Source organism: Etheostoma cragini, chromosome 23, assembly GCF_013103735.1.
Source record: "Etheostoma cragini isolate CJK2018 chromosome 23, CSU_Ecrag_1.0, whole genome shotgun sequence".
NCBI lineage: Eukaryota > Metazoa > Chordata > Actinopteri > Perciformes > Percidae > Etheostoma > Etheostoma cragini.
In genome coordinates this window covers 15,795,989-15,813,738 of record NC_048429.1, presented here as the reverse complement: position 1 = coordinate 15,813,738, position 17,750 = coordinate 15,795,989, and the positions used below count along the sequence as shown (strand labels likewise).

Here is a 17,750-nt window from a genome sequence, read left to right as displayed (position 1 = left end):
GCCGATACAAGAGTACAGATGCTGTCCAAAGGATAACCCTAGATTTGCAAAACCTCTTGCAAGACACTTTACAACAACCTATACTAAACTCAACCACTTGAGGTCTATGACTAACCTTAACTATCACGCAAGATCCTTCACAAATCTTGGGTTACCATCTAGTGACTCCCGAGAGTCAGAGTTAACAAAGTCAGTAGGATCCGTCCTCTGTGAACCACAAATGTCAAAATTTCAATTCAACTCACGGCAACAAATTCAAAAGAAGGGCGTACGTTTTTTTATCCCATGCTAACTAACAGGCATGAGGGGAAAGTGTGTACGTGTCCCTGTAACAGGCTTTTCTTGTTTGACTCAGCCTCAGAATGTTGTTTGCCTTGTTGTTTCAGGTGTAACAAGATGGGAAAGGTCAGAGAAATGAGCCTGTAAACACTGCTGGGAATGTTTTAGTGCAGCAGAGTTTAAATGACACAGTTGTGAAAGCTGTGTGACACACTTTGTACAAACAGAAGTTACTTCAGAGGATCAGGGGAAATAAGATCACTGGGTGAGTTGTACAGAGGAATAGGGGAAATAAGACCACTGGGTGTGTTGTAAAGACTTTGCTCCCTTTTCAGTGGGAAAAGGGGTTGTTGTGGCATTTGAGCTGACATTCAAGGTTCATCCAACACAGAGGTAAGTGTTAGAAAGAATGATTACATTCACATTGACTCTGCATTGGTGTTTTACCCTTAGTCTTGTGAAAGAGAATGACAACAGAAATGTCTGATTTCTTAAACTGTGGTTTTCTTCATTTATCATTCAATGACCTAACACTGTTGTGCATGTTGACTAAAAGATGTCTTTATGAAAGGTTTTAAAAGATATCCATTAAGGCTAACGTGTCACTTTCAAACTCAGGTCAAAAATGAAGAGTCTGGTTGGGTACTGGGGTGTGATTATTTTGATATTTCTCTTGAACTGCACAGAACAGACTAAGGTAATAAAAACTACATAACCTGTCCTCTCTCTAATGTCTTCCCACACTATTATCTTTAATATTTTGACCAGAACAAATTAACTGTATTCTCCAGCTCTGGCTCTAATGTCTGTATTTTAAAGTCTAATTTTTAAAACAGTGTTTTTTTCTGTTGTATTTCTAGAAACGCAAGAATGTACGTTCTTCCCATGGTACAGCCAATGTTATTATTGCTTATAATACACTTACAATTTTGTGTAATGTACAACTTATGGAAGGTTTGAGGCACTATCTGTTCTATTTATGTATTCAGATTCATTTCTTGTTTTGCTAACCTCAGGAACAGACTGCACACAGATAAAGGCTCTCGAGCCACAAGCATCCAGTGGCATTTATGTAATCCAGCCTAAAGGAGTCGACATCCCATTTAAGGTACATTAACAGACTCCTGACATGTTATGTACAAAGTACAAACAAGTACAAGCTTTGCTTTTACAGTGTTTCCTTTAGGATTTTTTTTTTAGCAGTGGGGGCAATAACTGAAACTTCGCTGCAACACAAACAAATATATTTGTTCATTTATTTATCTATTCACACACAAGGAGGAATATTTTAGGAACTAAAGGGCACCTCATATCTACATCAGGTCTGCAAAATTAATTATGCATAGGGAAACCAAAACCCAAATGACTACGTGTATACTATTTCCAATTTAAATTATATTACTGTTAGTGATGGCTAGAATAGGACTGTATTTTAAACTTCACTGTAGCTGATTCTGGTTTCCAACTTGGCCTCAGGTGTGTCCGTTAAAATAGGGGCGGAGACAACTTCTCTCTGTTGATGCTTTATTTAGATTGAGCAACAGTACAAACATGGGCGTGGGTAGCTTTGGTATTGTTGTTTGTGTGTGTGTATATTTGTGGTTCTGCAAAGAAATAAACAAGATTGTAAAGGCTTCAAAACACAATGCATAGGAATTAAATATATGGCAAATAATAACAATACACCCCCTATTGTTTACATCATCCTAATGCAGTGTCACTGTAGCATATGTAATAAAGCACCTAAATAATAAAGCGCCTGTGTCTGCCCACATTGGGAAGCGCATGTCCGTGCTATTCTCCGACATGCGCTGTGACAATCACTGCTGATAGATGGCCTTTTGTACAGCCCTATTTCTGATACCGTGGCGGCAGAATTGGTGCAGTGTCGGTCCTGAATCTTAAAATGTAGTACTTACATTTTTTCACTTAAATCATATGCATAGTTTGGGTGGCGGTAGCTCAGTCCGTGGGGAGTTAGCTAGTTCAAGTCCCCGTTTGGACCAAGGTATTTTTTAATCAATAAAGAATATAAATTCACTGAAAATGATAAGCTGACTGAAATCAATAAACAGACCTAAGAAAGATTTTGGAAAGAAAAATAAACTAGAGCATGTAGTCCTCTTGTTTATCTAACACATAATGTGGTCTTTTCCAAAGTGCTGTGCCTTATCTTTAGGGAGTGTGTGAAAAGCCTCTGATCATTTCTACTGCTCAGGTGTACTGTGAGATGCGGCCAGATGGAGGCTGGACGGTGTTTCAGAGGCGCAGTGGCGGAGCAGTTTCCTTCAACAGGAAATGGGCTGCATATAAAAAGGGTTTCGGAAACTTGACACGTAAGTAAACGCTGTTATTTGGTTGTTTGTTGATGGGTGCAGGCTAAATTCTAATTTGACTGTGACACGCCTTACACACACACACACACACACACACACACACACACACACACACACACACACAGTGAATATAACAGTCCCAGAAAGGTCTTTGTTAAAGGTCTAATATTATGCTCATCATCAGGTTTATATTTGTATTATCTACTAGAACATATTTACATGCTTTAATGTTTCTCATACATTCTGCAGAAATGTAGGCCTACGCTCTGTTTTATCACATATCTCTTTAAGCCCCCCCCCCAAAAAAGCCTAGCCTCCTCCTATTGGTCAGCATTATGAGGTCTTCCACATCTGCACTCTCTGGGTCTGAGCACTGTAATGACACTGTAGTAACACTTTCTACCTCTATACAGAACAAGTGTGAAATCACAACCATGCGGAAGTCCTGACATTTTGTTTAAAGGCACAATTTATGAATACGGGCTGTGTGCATTTCTCTGTAGATTGAGCGCTTAGATACTTTCCCAGTATTTATCTAGCACCTCAGCCTTACAATCAAAAAAGACATGGAAATCTCGCTTTTAACAATATGAGACCTTCAGTCACATTAAAGAGATTGTTTATTCTTATTGACATTGGCTGGAAAAAGCCCCTTTTCTCACATGCTTTCTTTGAGAATGGCTGACAAAAAGCAGCTTTAGAACTAAATTAATATACACTCTGAGGGTAATATGCACATTTTCTATCACACAGAAATGTATGCAAATTAGTGGCGCCAACTAGTTTTGGAGGGAAGCATAATGTGAGCTAAAAGAAAGCCCAAACTTTCAGCTGTCCCTGAGTTCCTGCCCAACTATGCAGGTGACCTAAAGGCCTGCACCCTGCAGTAATGACACAACACTCACTCAGTAACTCAAGGCAAAAAAATGATCAGAAATACCTAAATCCCGTGCTTGTGCTCTGATGATTCCCTCAGAGGACTACTGGCTCGGTCTGAAGACAATTTTCTCTATGACCAAGAACAAGACCAAGAAGTGGACCATGAGGGTCGACCTGTGGGACCACAAAGATGTCACTGCTTTTGCTGAGTACAGAAACTTCAGATTGGGCAATGAACAAGCAGCTTTTAAACTCCATGTTGGGAAATACCAAGGAAATGCAGGTACTGCAGGCTTTTCTAACGGCTGCTTTTAAGCTTTATCTCACTTGTTCCCCATCTCTCTCCGCTTTTTAGGGACACACAAATGTTATCCCATTTGCTTTACTTTCATCTATGCTGCTTTGAATACGGTTGGCCACGCTTATTTTTGTTTTCTCAGTTTAATAAATGTAGAGGAAAGCTGCTTAGTGCACACATTTCAGAACATCAATTCTGTTAGCACAACTTAATGATGGAAGTTTTATTGTTTTCACCTTGGCAACTACTTCTCCTGGGGTCTCCTTTAAAGCGAGACAATACAACTTTTCAAAAATAGTTTTTTTCTTTCAAATGAAAAGTCCATTCCGTAAGTAAGATAAATACACCTTAATGTATTACACTCAGGGTTTTACTACTGCCTTACTTTGCAATGCCTCAATTTGGATAGCCTTACATGTAGTTCACTGTGTACACTACAGTGTGCTACAGTGTACAGTGTACAGTGTGTACATTTTGACAGGGTAGTGTCTCAAATTACACACGTCGGACATGACATTACAGCAAAATATATACCGGCCTGCTTTCTCACTATGGTTTCAGTATGGTTGGTAATTAAAAAAAAAACTGTATAAATTACAGCAGTAAAGAGTAGTTCTGTGTTAACCAGTTCAATCACAACCGCTGCAGCATCCTCACCCGCCATTATCACGTTTGAAAATTTGATGGCGTACTTAAGCCAGATATATTTATATTTATATCAGTAGTTTAATCACATGGAGAAGTGTTGGTTCCTATTCATTGCGATCAGATGATCACTTTCTGCTCTTTGTTCCATTTGCCCGTACAAATCTTGGAAAAAGGGCTTTTGTCTACTCCGCTCCTTCTGCATGGAACTCTTTGCAAAAAGACTTGAAATTATCTGAACTTATTTCCTTAAATGCTTTTGAATCCAGATTGAGAGAACCTGAAATGACCTGTTTACATTGTAAATGTTTTTAACGGTCTGTGTTATATAACTTTTATAAATGTAATTCATTGTGTTTTGCCTCTTGGCCAGGACTCCCTTGAAAAAGAGGTTTTTAATCTCAACGGGACATTCCTGGTTAAATAAAGGTTAAATAAAAAAATAAAAAAATATTTGGATAACTGACATTACTGAATAGGCTCTAGGGCGGCACAATAATGGCAATTTTATCAAAATTGCAATATGGACTAGAGACATATTCAAATCACAAGGGGGGGAAATATCTGTTAAAAGAAAAATAAGTGTCAAACCATTTTGAATTAAGTGTTGTGGTTGTCTAAGATTAAGGCTCTGGCATTGAGTGGGGGCGGCACCAAGCGTGCATTTGAAAATCTGACTGCACGCAGTAGGATGACACTACGACCAATCACAACAACACACGGGGTGATGTATCCAGAGGCCCGTACGCTTGGCTACCAGTAGATTAAACTGTCCTCATCTGTTTAGCTAGTGGCCCCATAGACATATAAAGAGTAGACGCCGCATCGACCGGTACTGCCTATTGGACGAGCCGTGGTGCCGCCATCTTGGACCGGTCACCTGCTCCACTCAGTGTAATGTGTTTGGCAGGTGCAATGAGCTATCAGCGCGTTTAATTAATCTGGCAAAGAATATTCTGATATGGTATAAATTCACCAGACGTCTGAGATCAAAACTGGGAACATAATCCCCAAAAAAGGAGAAAAACTGGGACATTTCCAGTTTGACTATCAATCTGATTGAAAAATCTAATGTTGTGTCTTTAAAAACAGAACAGGGACAGAGGTAGTTTTTTTCCCTTCTGTATTTAGACAGGGAAGAGAACCAAAAACGGGGACTGTCCCCTAAATCCGAGGATGTCTGGTCTAGGGTGACCAGACGTCCTCGGATTTAGGGGACAGTCCCCGTGTAGCGATCATTTGTAAATGATAGGCATTTGCAAAATACCTACATCACATATGTGATGACGGCTATAATAGGTATTTTGCAAATCACACAATATAAATATGATAGGGAAGAAGAAACAGATAGTGACCGTAAATTCAGATATTTAAGTTCAAGAAACAATATAATTATATTAGAGTCTACTTGAAGCTTTTTATATTTGTCTTTTTCTCTCTCTCACACACACATACACATACACACACATACACAGGGTTGCACGACATTGACAGAATGTTATATTGCAACATCGGTATGAATTCCGATGTTTTTAAACATAGGTAAAGTTACAAAATGGATTCATAACAAATTAAACAAGTTTTCTTACAACAAAAGGTTTATTTCAACTGACAGTCATGTTGGACTAGTCCAACATGAATATATAAATAAGGACCATGTCTACAGAACAGGACGGGTTCTACTGGTTGGGCAGTATAAATATATAAATAAAGTTATAATATAAATAACTAAGGACCATGTGTACAGAACAGGACGGGTTCTACAGGTTGGACAGTATAAAATACTTAAATAAAGTTAACAGGACAGCTCCACAAAATAAACTAAATATTGCATACTTATCGCACCTTTCAATATATTCAATAAATGACCAGTTGTCTCAGCTCTAATTACATAAATATTTGGACAGATCCACCTCTTTTATGTTGTGTTGACTTTGTACTCAAGCACATTGCTATTGAAATGGCTATATAATATATGTAGCCTACTCGCGAAACTTAAGTACGTAGGTACTTATGTAGCAATTTTCAAAACACAGATACAAAATGATTTACAGAACAAGAGTTAAAGAGATAAGATTAAAAAAAATCCGCCAATCTGAGCAGGAATATGCTGCACAGTGCTCTGGCATCTTGTATCTTCTGCTGCTAAGTAACGAGTATGACTGGTCCAAGATGGCGGCTGGATTTCTCGTGCTCAGCCTGCCAATGCAGCGTCTACTCTTTATATGTCTATGTCTGGCCCGCCTATATCAGACACACCAATGTGATTGGTGCAGCCCGGCTCTGGCCCCGCCTATATCAGATACACCGATGTGATTGGTGTAGCTCAGCTCTGGCTCCCCCTATATTAGATACACTGATGTGATGGTGCAGCTCGCCTCTGGCCCGGCCTATATCAGATACACCGATGTGATTGGTGCAGCTCACCTCTGGCCCCGCCTATATCAGATACACCGATGTGATTTGTGTAGCTTGCCTCTGGCCCCGCCTATATCCAGCCCGTATCAGATACACTGATGTGATTGGTGCAGCTCAGCTCTGGCCCCGCCTACATCAGATACACCGATGTGATTGGTGCAGCTTGCCTCTGGCCCCGCTTATATCACATACACCGATTTGATTGGTGCAGCTTTGCTACAAGGGTATGGTGAATGAGCAGCATTACTCAATGCCAGAGTAACTTGCTAAGCAAATTCGGATTGTGCTCTCGCGAGAACTCTGGATTTCCATGGTAGTATTGTGGTGCTGTTTGGTTCAGGATCCTCGCGTGAATCCCACTATAATCATTTTTAATTTTTATGTTTTTATTGAAAATGAGAATAATGAAACAAAAATGAGCACTACAATATTGTGAATCACATCGCAATCGCTATATCAAATATCAAAGTCAAAATATTTGCAATTGGATAGTTCCTAATTAGGCTCACTGACTTCATGACTCATTTAAAAATGATGGACAATTCAAGGAGCCATCATCTCGTAACTGCCACCTGTGGTCACAGTGGCCATTGTTCAGAAACCTTTACATTTTAAAGACACACGCTGATTTCTACATTCTAAACTTCCTTTAATTTTTTTCTCCAATTTCGTACAAAAGGTGATGCCATCCGTGGTGCCTATTCGGGCATCGACCAGAATGGCTACGGCTTCAGCACCCCCGACCGTGACAATGACGGCTGCTCCCCATGCATCTTTGGTGACATCGCTGAAACAAAATGCACTAATTCAAACGGCGGGAGTTGGTGGTACAGCAGGTGTGGCTCTGCCAGTCTGAACGGCGACTGGCATCCTGCCGGGGACCACATCGGTTGGGCATCAGGCCTCTACTGGCACACCTGGAATGAGACTGTGCAGTACTCCTTGAAGGCCACCAGAATGATGATCAAGTCTGTCTGAGAGAAGCCACATTACGAGCTTTTGTTGTAGCACGGCAGTACGTTTAATCCATTTTAAAGATGAAAAATTGATTTTAAATGCAAATCAATTTTTGTTTTTGTTTTAGATACTGGTGACAATAACACTTAGATTGATATTGGGGCGGGGGTGGCAGTAGCTCAGTCCGTAGGGAGTTGGGTTGGGAACCACTCCGATATCTCTCCGTTTGTGCGTGAATAGGTCCTGAGCATGTGTGTGTATTTTAAACCTGTGTGTAGTGATTACTAACAAAGCAGAGTGTAAATTGTAATTTTCCAACTGGGGATCAATAAACAGTATACATTCAAAATTAAATTAAATATTCTCCTAATTTCTTTGCGCCAGGAAGACATGTTAAATGGTCTATGAGGTCACCATTAAAGTATCCCTTACAGGTGCTCTAAACAATGTCAAGCTGCCTTTCCCCAGAACAAGAAGTCTCCCAGCTAATCCCGCCTTGGACCGACCAAAGTTGGAGAAAGAGTTATCTAGCTGATGGGATCTTACCTAGCTACTGAGCATGTGCGACTCCCAACAAAGATAGTATAGAAATGCATGTCTCACTCTGTAGCTAAAACAGAGACCAAACACACAGGGTGAAAACAGGATTTGCAGCAATGTGCGGTACAACAAAAATATGGTGTTTTTTAAAAATACAACTATGGAAACCTATTGTGGTGCAACCTCAAACTTCAAATATAGCCACAAGCGGAGATTCACGGGTTCAAACCTTTTTTCTCAATAGCGACTTCAAAGTATGTAACATAACATATGTGATCCAACGTCATTATAAAACACATCCTGCGAGCTTTGTAACGATTGGACAAAATGTCTACAACTGATTTGTCAAAAAAATTATTTTCAATTCACTGTGAGATAGCTCAGTCCAGCTCACAGCAATTTGAGAAAAACCCTAATTATGAACCTGCAAATAAGCATAATCTGGAGCTTTAATATGGCCGTTAAAATGTACTGGGTAGGCTACATGTAACAGGCCCCGGGTTAAATTGTTGTTCTGAAAAGAACAGAAAAATGATTAGACCGGCAACAGGTCTTGTGTTTCCTTCTCTAGCTTCAGCAAGATTTTAGTTAACACAAAAACATGTACTTAAAGTGAGTGAAAGCATCGTGACGTGTTTCAGTGGTTGCTCAAGTCAAAGAAAATAATTACAAATGGCAGAAAACGCCACAGTATTTCTATATACAGTATATCTGATACATTTGGCATTTAATCTCATATTTTGTTACTTTTATCAAGAAATAAATACTTTTAAATCCAAAAACATCGTTCCTGTTACTTGACAATACCTTTGAAGTAGAGTTGGGCAATGAATGAATATTAAACCGATATCGAGATATGAAACTAGATATCGTCTTAGATTATGGATGTTGTCATATTGTAATATGACATAAGTGGTGTCTTTTCCTGGTTTTAAAGGCTAGATTAAAGTAAAGTGATGTCATTTTCTGAATTTACCAGACTGTTGTAATTGTTTTATTATTTGCCTTTACACAGTTAGTCACTATATCCCAGGCGGGTAAGCCTCTTCTCTCTAAGCGTGGCTCCCACGGCGCCATTTTAATGCTATGAAGCCATGGCCCACAGTTAGCATCCCAATGATGTCAAGTGATGTCATTCATTTTGACATCACTTTGACAGCAAATAACTTACATCTGAAGCGTTTAAAGACTCTCTTTGTCCGTTGTTTATTTCTAAAGAAACAGGACAATGTAGAAAAGGCTCCATTACCTTGTATCTCACGTTATGGCTCCAAAGCAGAGTTTTTTGTAAAAATAGGCTAAAGATTGTGTCATGACCAAGCGACTTACAGTCGTACAGTTGACAAATCCCTGTATTGTCAGGAGAAGCTCGCAGACAGTTTGGACCTACATTAGCTATTTAGGTTTAATTACCATGTTAACTAGCATGTTACTTAGCAGTAATTAGCCTGTGTTCATGGTATCTCCTAACATATACATACCTCTCCTTCTCTGCAGATTGGGAATGATTGAGATTTGATTTGATTGATTTTGATTTGAGAAACCTTACAACTTTCAGACTCAGCCATCACCGGAAAAGTGCTTCTAATATCCTTCACTGGTCTCCGTCTAGAACAACGGTGTCTGTTAGCCCATTTTTTTAACTGTCTATGTTTATATCCACATTACTGATGATTATTTATCGAAAATCTGATTGGGAAAATATTTAGTAAAAGCACCAATAATCAACACTACAATATCGTTGTGGTATTGACTTTTAAGACGAGCTTGAAAGTAGCACCGTAAAATTTCCATTTACTGTTGCCAAGCAACCAAGAGTAGGCTAGGCAGCCCAATAGTGCCCATCAAGTGAGTGCATGTTGCTCTCTTTAGTTGCGGCTAAGGCCTCCTGTGCCTGAACTATGCTCTCTTTTTTATACCTCAGACTATCAGACAGCACAACAAGCACTTTAAACATACATTTTTTCAAGTTTTGTGCTGCATTTATGTATTGTATGGAATTGCATAGTATATTTCTTGTACTGTATTTATTTACAGTATATTTATTGTATTTTATTTATGCTCTAGTTTATATGGGCATCAAAGCGTTTAGGAGCACTGTAATTTGTTTTTATAAATATGTGTCTGTTTAAAATAAAGTTAGATATTATTAAGGCTTCTTAAAAAGCAATCATCTTACAGTTTTATCCCCCCTTGACTGATTATAGAATGGACAAAAAAAACTCCCGCCATGCCCGATAACAGTATCTCGTGTATAAACCATCTCGGAGTCATTTTGAGACAGATTTACATGTTTTTTATTAAACTCACTAGAACCTTGATTGACAGCCACAATCATTGTAAGCAATCCAGGCAACCAGCGGAGACATCAGGAAGTCTCTGTGCCGAGCAAAGAAATAGTCCATAGTAGTCTAGCCCATTGCCAGCCCATTACCACAAATTGGCATTTGTAGATCTTTGCTTTTGTTTCCAGCATTTCTTAAAATGCTGCTTGACAATCCCATTTTTTGGATTACCCATCACCCACAGATCACAACAACAGTTATCTCATCCATGTCTAGGCCGTACTCTGTGATGTTATTTACAAAAACCCTACAATTGTACAGCATGTGTTAATTGTGATCATTCAACAGTGGTTATTTGTGATACCCAACACCTGCATGACTTGAAACTCCAACAAACACGCATCTAGCCACCATTTTTAGGGCATATGTAGGAAAAGAGAAGGTCCATCATAGTCTTAATAATGGGAGGTTGTGGGTGGAGGCTGTGCGGCAAGTGGTGGGCAAGAACCATCTCCCAGGCATCGATAAGATGAACGTTCAGCCCTTTGAACATGGCTCTGAGCACCTTGTCACGCTGCAGTGAATACCAGTCGCTGTTGGTTATTGTCTCATAAAGCATCAAGGCTTTGGGGTTGGCGGTCCGGATGACAACCAGCGTGCCGGGGGCCCTGTCTAGCAGCCGCACCACCGCCCTGCGGATGCTCTGCAGCCGCCGGATGTAGACCTCCATGGGAAAAGTGCTGAAATGAGACCAGATGCCGAAAACTACGACAGTATTGGTGCCTCCAGTTAAGCCATCCATTTCATTGGCAATGTAGCGAAGCTCGCTGGTTGGGATGCTGGGAAAACGAATAGGGGGACCGTGGCAGCGGAACGTCACCAAGATGTTGTTTGCATAGTCCAAGGCCATGAAAGGTCCAACTTGCTTCAGACTGGGCAGGTTAAATTGTTTAAGATCTAAATGTATTACAGAAACAACAGAATCAGCTGCAGTGTCAACAAAATCAGCCATAAATCCATGTGAATCAGCTACCTGGCAGTGCTTCGTTGAGGTATTCAAACCACTGCCTGATGGTGGAGTCTCCATACATGTGGACCCCCTTGCCTTTCAGACACTGACTGATGGCAGAGTTGTTAAATTGGCGAACTGTGTGGCCACCTAGTGCTTGCCACACACCCTGGTAGTAATAGCCAGAAGGGCCAGACTTCCCACTGCTGCTCTTCACCTGTGATTGGCCTGGGAGGAAGTTACAGGATAAGGGTAGGTTTTTTATTATTGACAATTCCACTGAAAGTGATTGTATGAGCATTAATTTATATTCCTATTAGTATTTCATGTATATTACATTGTATCCTTGTATTTCATTTATATTTATTTTCTGTGCTGTGTGACTAATTTTGCTACTGTAACACCATAATTTCCAATTTTTTTAGGATCAATAAATATCTATCTATCTTTACTATCTATCTATCTATCTATGTATCTATCTATCTATCTATCTATCTATCTATCTATCTATCTATCTATCTATCTATCTATCTATCTATCTATCTATCTATCTATCCACTTCCATTATGGCTGAAAAATGTACCTTTCTTTTTTGGCAACACGGTGACATTGGCTGGTCCTAAACCCTGTAGGTTGACTTTCAAATTGACACCACTAAAGAAGAGCAAACAATAATGGTATATCTTTTATACACAAATTACAACATTAACATACAGGCAAGAAAGTAAGACAAACATTTAAAATCATGAAGGTAAAACAAAAAAAAAATCAAGCACTTATATGTGAAAAAACTGCATTACAGTTAATCTATAATGTACAATCTGTATTGTGTCACTTGCAGTGAGGAATCCACAGATGATGATCACCTGTCTTTGCAATTCCTCTCAGCTTTATAGAGTGGTGTAGCCAGTGTCGGGGAGTAACGGAATACATGTACCGACGTTACGTATTCAGAATGCAAATTAAGAGATACAATTTAAATAGGTGGTCTCTAGAATAAATGTAAATGTGGTGTATTTATATAGCGCTTTTCCAGTCTTAACAACTGCTCAAAGCGCTTTTACATTTACAGGAAACATTCACCATTCACACACATTCACACTGTGGCCGGGGCTGCCGTACAAGGTACCACCTGATCATCAGATAAACACTCACACACATTCACACTCCGATGCGCAGCACCGGGGTAACTCGGGGTTCAGTGTCTTGCCCAAGGACACTTTGACAATGACTGCAGGGGCAGGGATCAAACCACCAACCTTCAGATTGGCAGGCAACCGCTCTACCGCTGAGCCACAGCCGCCCAGCCAATACAGTTACATTGTCGGATTTGGACATGTACCATAAAAGGGTGAATGAATATTATACTTGGTATCCATTAACACAACTCCAAAGGAATACTTTGTTACTCCACATGTAAATAACCATTTACATGTTAGCAAACAACCAACATGTTTGCTAACTCTTCATTCAAAGAATTAATTAAAGGTCCCATGCCATGGTGTTCTGGGGATGCTTTTATATAGACCTCAGTGGTCCCCTAATACTGCATCTGAAGTCTCTTTTATATAGACCTTAGTGGTCCCCTAATACTGTGTCTGAAGTCTCTTTTTTGTAGACCTTAGTGGTCCTCTAATACTGTATGTAAAGTCTCTTTATATAGACCTTAGTGGCAGAGGAGGACTTACCATCAGGCAAAGGTGGGCAATTGCCCTGGGCCCCAAGCTACCAAGGGCCCCCTAAAACGCCTCATAAACTTATGGTTACAATTTGTTGTCTTACTTTTCACCAATTAATTATATCTCTAAAAATTGCTACGCCAAAGTGCTATCCAATCGTTTAATTCGTGATGAGAAACTCCCCCCAGTCCCCACTACATTGGACTATTCCATTATCCTACTGTGCATCTGCGTGTGTTTGTAAACAAACAGCTCCGCATGACCTAAACTCGAGGCTACAGACGGTTGAAAAATGAAGCGAAGCTACCGAAGTGGTTCTGAAAAAAGGACGAAAGCAGAACGATTTTAGCAAAACTTCCAAAGGTGACAACCTTTTTCACGACGGCTACTGACAACACTAACATTAACGTTACTAAAGAGCAGCAAGAAGCAGGTGCTTGCGCTAGCAATGCTAACACTGATAAAGAGCTACCCACCGGCAGCGTCAGCCCAGGTTGCGCTAGCAATGCTAACACTGATGAAGAGGAGCTACCCACCGGCAGCGTCAGCCCAGGTTGCGCTAGCAATGCTAACGCTGATGAAGAGTAGTGTCAGCCCAGGTTGCTCTAGCGATGCGGGGGCTACATACAAGACAACCTTACAGGACCCTTAGAATGGAGATGGTTACGGAACTGCTGCTTTCACTGTCCATGATGATAACTATGGCAATGGCGAAGATGGTGACACACATAATACTCAGCAACTAGACCCCGTGAGTAGCAGTCACCCTAAACAATGTGTTATGATTGAAGATGATCCAGCACTCTGGCCAAAACAGCTGTCAGACAGAGAGCACGTCTTAGTCAGATAAATAAGGACTGAAAAGGGGGAGAACATGGGTTGTGGAGGGCCCCAAGCCTGTGTTTGCCTTAGGCCTCAAAATGACTAAATCCGCCCCTGCTTAGTGGTACCCTAATACTGTATCTGAAGTCTCTTTTATATAGACCTTAGTGGTCCCCTAATACTGTATCTGAAGTCTCTTTATGTGGACCTTAGTGGTCCCCTAATACTGTATCTGAAGTCTCTTTTATAGAGACCTTAGTGGTCCGCTAATACTGTATCTGAAGTCTCTTTTACTTAGACCTTAGTGGTCCCCTTATACTGTATCTGAAGTCTCTTTCCCAAAATTCAGCCTTGGTGCAGAATTACAGTCACTAGAGCCAGCTTTCCTTAGTAAGTGCCATTTCTGTGTCTGTAGCGTTTTGAGGAGGAGAAAAGTGGGGCTTGATCAACTGCCGCTTGGCTCGTTTGAAAGCCGTGATGTCTCTCTCTCATGGATGAGCCAAATTCTCTGGGCGGGCAAAGCAGAGGAAGGGGAGGTTTACCTTGCCCCTTATGACCTCACAAGGGGCAAGATTCCTGAGCTTTCATATTTTCAAAGGCAGAACAGGACACCAAGGGCGCGGTTTACACCTATTGCCATTTCTAGCCACGGGGGACCATAGGTAGGCTGGGGGAATGCATATTAATGTTGAAAAACATCATAAATCGAATTTTTCATGCCATGGGACCTTTAATGTTTTCCGAAAGACAAATCGCATATAAGATATATACATTGACAATGACCCATAAATGAATAACTTTTCTTAATGAAAGTCAAGACTGCTTAGTTTGATTTGTTCTTTAAAACTTAAAAGAGCTTTAGATTTAGTCTTAACTGCCGGTAATTACAAACTTTAGAGTCAGTCCTGTCTCTCTGCTCCCTCACCTTTGAAAGAGCTTCTCCTCGTTAGCCCTGAGGCTTTGTTTGTAGTTCTTCATTGCGTGGTTGATCCTGGCATCACAGCTCAGCTTCTTTGGCTTGTAGCAGAACCAAGGCTCGCCTGTACGGAGGTCAGTGTAGTTGCACAGCGGCTGCTTTGTTGGACGTAGGCAGACATTACAGATGGTACTTTCAGAGATTGAGCCAGAGCGGAAGAGGCTCTGGAAGTAAATCCTGTCAGGCTGTTCACTGGTCAGCCTGTCCAGCACTGTGACAGCTTCACTAGAGTGAACCAGCGTCACCTGATTGAATAGAGAGTTTTACTAAATATCTACTATTCGTGACTAGAAATGAGACACTGCTTTTGTCTCCAAACGGTCTCAGAATTTTAAGTGGACAACTGTTATTACAAACTGCACATGTGCCATCCTAGAACTTAAAGTTAATAGGCAAGTGGTAAACAACAACAACCTGGAAATGTTCAAATTCAAGTTTTGAAGAAAATTTGCAACAACCCAGGCCTGCTTGGGTCTTTTGGTGGATGATTGTCATGTTTTACAAAGAATATGTTTACATTTCCTCTCCAACTGAGACGCCTTGGGATCAATTGGTGGGATTGCTGCAGACGAAGTACACACAGGGATACACTGGTGAGCATGTAGCGTTTAACCATGTATCCAGCTTATTTATACAGCTCAGTGTTCAACAGGTAACTCTCCCCAGCTCCGCCCTTATGGCCAAATATGGTCACTTCTGGCTCTAAAATACCAAATGGCGACCGCCAAAAACTCCTGACTTTAAAACGGCAGTCCATGAACCGTCCACTATTTTTACAGTCCATAGTTAAAGATGACATACAAGAAGAACAAGAATAAAGAAATATCCCTACAACATAACCTCATTTAAAATTATAACATTACCTCAACCTGTGCATCTCCTTCCCAGGGTAAAGAGAATACAGCAGAGTAGATGCCATTTAGATGATCCACCACTTGCCCAACCACACCTGCACAAAGCTTAGGGTTGTGCAGTCGGGCGAGCAAGAAGTCCCCTCCAGACTTCTTGGGACGGCCCTGGAAGTCAAAGATTTTGATCATAACCTCCAGCTTGTCCCCTATGTTCCACTGTCCGCCTCCACTTCTTGGGAGAATGGTGAATGAGCTGTGAGCTGGATCGCTGGTCTTCTCCAGGGAAATAGGAGCTGGCAAAAGTGGAGTTTTAGGCCAAGCAATGGAGTCCAGTAGGAGGCGTTCCTCCAGAGCGTCGTTAGGGGACAGTGGCTGAAAGGTGCAGAAGTCGCGATAAACGTCAGGGACAGTGGAAACTCTCAGGTTGATGATAGAGTTCACTTTATGTTGAATCTGGTAGGGGGTTGAGAGAGAGATGGTGACGAAGATGCATCCATCAAATGCACTGAAATCAAATTAACTAAATGAAGCAAAAGGGCCAAAAGGATGATTTTTTTGTTTCAATTGATCTGTTAGTTGCAGGAATTTCTGCCTTTCCCAAACTTCAAACTTTTCCTGGGGCACTTCCCCTCTGTAAACACTGATGGACAAAATGCTGGGGCACAAACAAAAATCTTGAAAGGTTTGTATTTGTGCATTCTAGGGGTGGAAACCTAGGGCCACGATTCAGTTACTAATATCCTGTCAATTATTTGAATCCATATCGCAATGTATCATGATGCGTCAACCCCCCCTTTCACACACACACACACACACACACACACACACACACACACACACACACACACACACACACGCACACGCACACGCACACACACACACAGCAGACATAATACAAAAAAGGCAACAACAGAAAGAAACAGCGACCGGAAAATCAACAAGTAACATGAGAAGGCAGTAATAAGTTATGGTCTGTCACTGCATCAATGCAGAATCGTCTATGTCAGCAACGCAATGCATCGATGCAATGATTAATGTCAACCCCCTGTTGCAATCTGGGATTCATTTTTTGAGCTCTGTTTCGTGGCCGAGAAGCACTATAGAGGCCGGTTCACCCCTGGTGGTTTGACACCACAGTGGAAGATTTTCATGGCATTCAAATAAGATTAAACCACACAGAGGTAAAAAACATCAGTGACTCTCACGGTAAATGGACTGCATCTCTATAGTGCTTATCTACCTCACAGGACAAAGCGCTTTACAATTTACCTCTAATTTGCCCACTTGCACACACACACACACACACACACTAATATGGAGATGCCACGCAATGCTTGCCCATCTGTTGTGTGGCTTGTGCTTTTAATTATATGTAATCCTGACACCTGACCCCGCCCCCATCCATTGCTAAATGCTTTGTTTGCATTACGTAAAACTGCAGTAATCCAGGGGTATTTCCCCACCAAGGCCTGCTGGTACCTGCAGAGACGCTTTTGCTACGCAGCTACGTGTTCATCGGGTCCCAAGACCCCAGCCTTTCAACAACGAATAATTGAAAAATAGTAATAGTTGTAGCAAAGTTTTGTGTTGGACTACGTTACATTCCAAAAGTCTTCGTTTTTTAAATGGATTTTCATTTTCACTGTAAATGCATATCGGTTCCAAATATCAATTGTTTTTTAATAAACTTCTAATAATCGTACGGTGGCCGGGAAGTGCAAAACAACATTACAAAGTCTGAAACACTTTTACAAAGATCGAGACAAATTTACATTT

At 40.8% G+C, this 17,750-nt stretch overlaps 2 protein-coding genes across 4 annotated transcripts in view; one reads left to right on the top strand and one right to left on the bottom strand.

Moving 5' to 3' along the window:
• The first annotated feature begins 564 nt into the window (after positions 1–564).
• The window catches only part of LOC117938595 (angiopoietin-related protein 5-like), a 22,656-nt gene continuing 5,470 nt past the window's right edge, over positions 565–17,750 (top strand). The window contains exons 1-7 of one of the 2 annotated variants that reach the window (XR_004655442.1): positions 565–672; positions 898–976; positions 1,140–1,167; positions 1,296–1,387; positions 2,498–2,615; positions 3,592–3,777; positions 7,535–7,885. Coding sequence is in view for 1 of the 2 variants with exons in the window: in XM_034863267.1 (XP_034719158.1) it covers positions 905–976; positions 1,140–1,167; positions 1,296–1,387; positions 2,498–2,615; positions 3,592–3,777; positions 7,535–7,833 (795 nt within the window). In the remaining variant the exon portion in view is untranslated. Of the gene's footprint in view, positions 673–897; positions 977–1,139; positions 1,168–1,295; positions 1,388–2,497; positions 2,616–3,591; positions 3,778–7,534; positions 7,892–17,750 lie in introns of those variants that run through there. The other variant, XM_034863267.1, reaches the window with a different exon arrangement.
• Positions 10,957–17,750, bottom strand: part of LOC117938593 (NXPE family member 3-like) — a 10,256-nt gene continuing 3,462 nt past the window's right edge. Inside the window, exons 3-7 of one of the 2 annotated variants that reach the window (XM_034863265.1) lie at positions 15,987–16,427; positions 15,073–15,368; positions 12,230–12,300; positions 11,671–11,874; positions 10,957–11,594 (exon numbers count right to left, since the gene is read on the bottom strand). In XM_034863265.1, the coding sequence (XP_034719156.1) occupies positions 11,041–11,594; positions 11,671–11,874; positions 12,230–12,300; positions 15,073–15,368; positions 15,987–16,427 (1,566 nt within the window). In that variant the 3' untranslated portion in view covers positions 10,957–11,040. Of the gene's footprint in view, positions 11,595–11,670; positions 11,875–12,229; positions 12,301–15,072; positions 15,369–15,986; positions 16,480–17,750 lie in introns of both variants that reach the window. The other variant, XM_034863266.1, reaches the window with a different exon arrangement.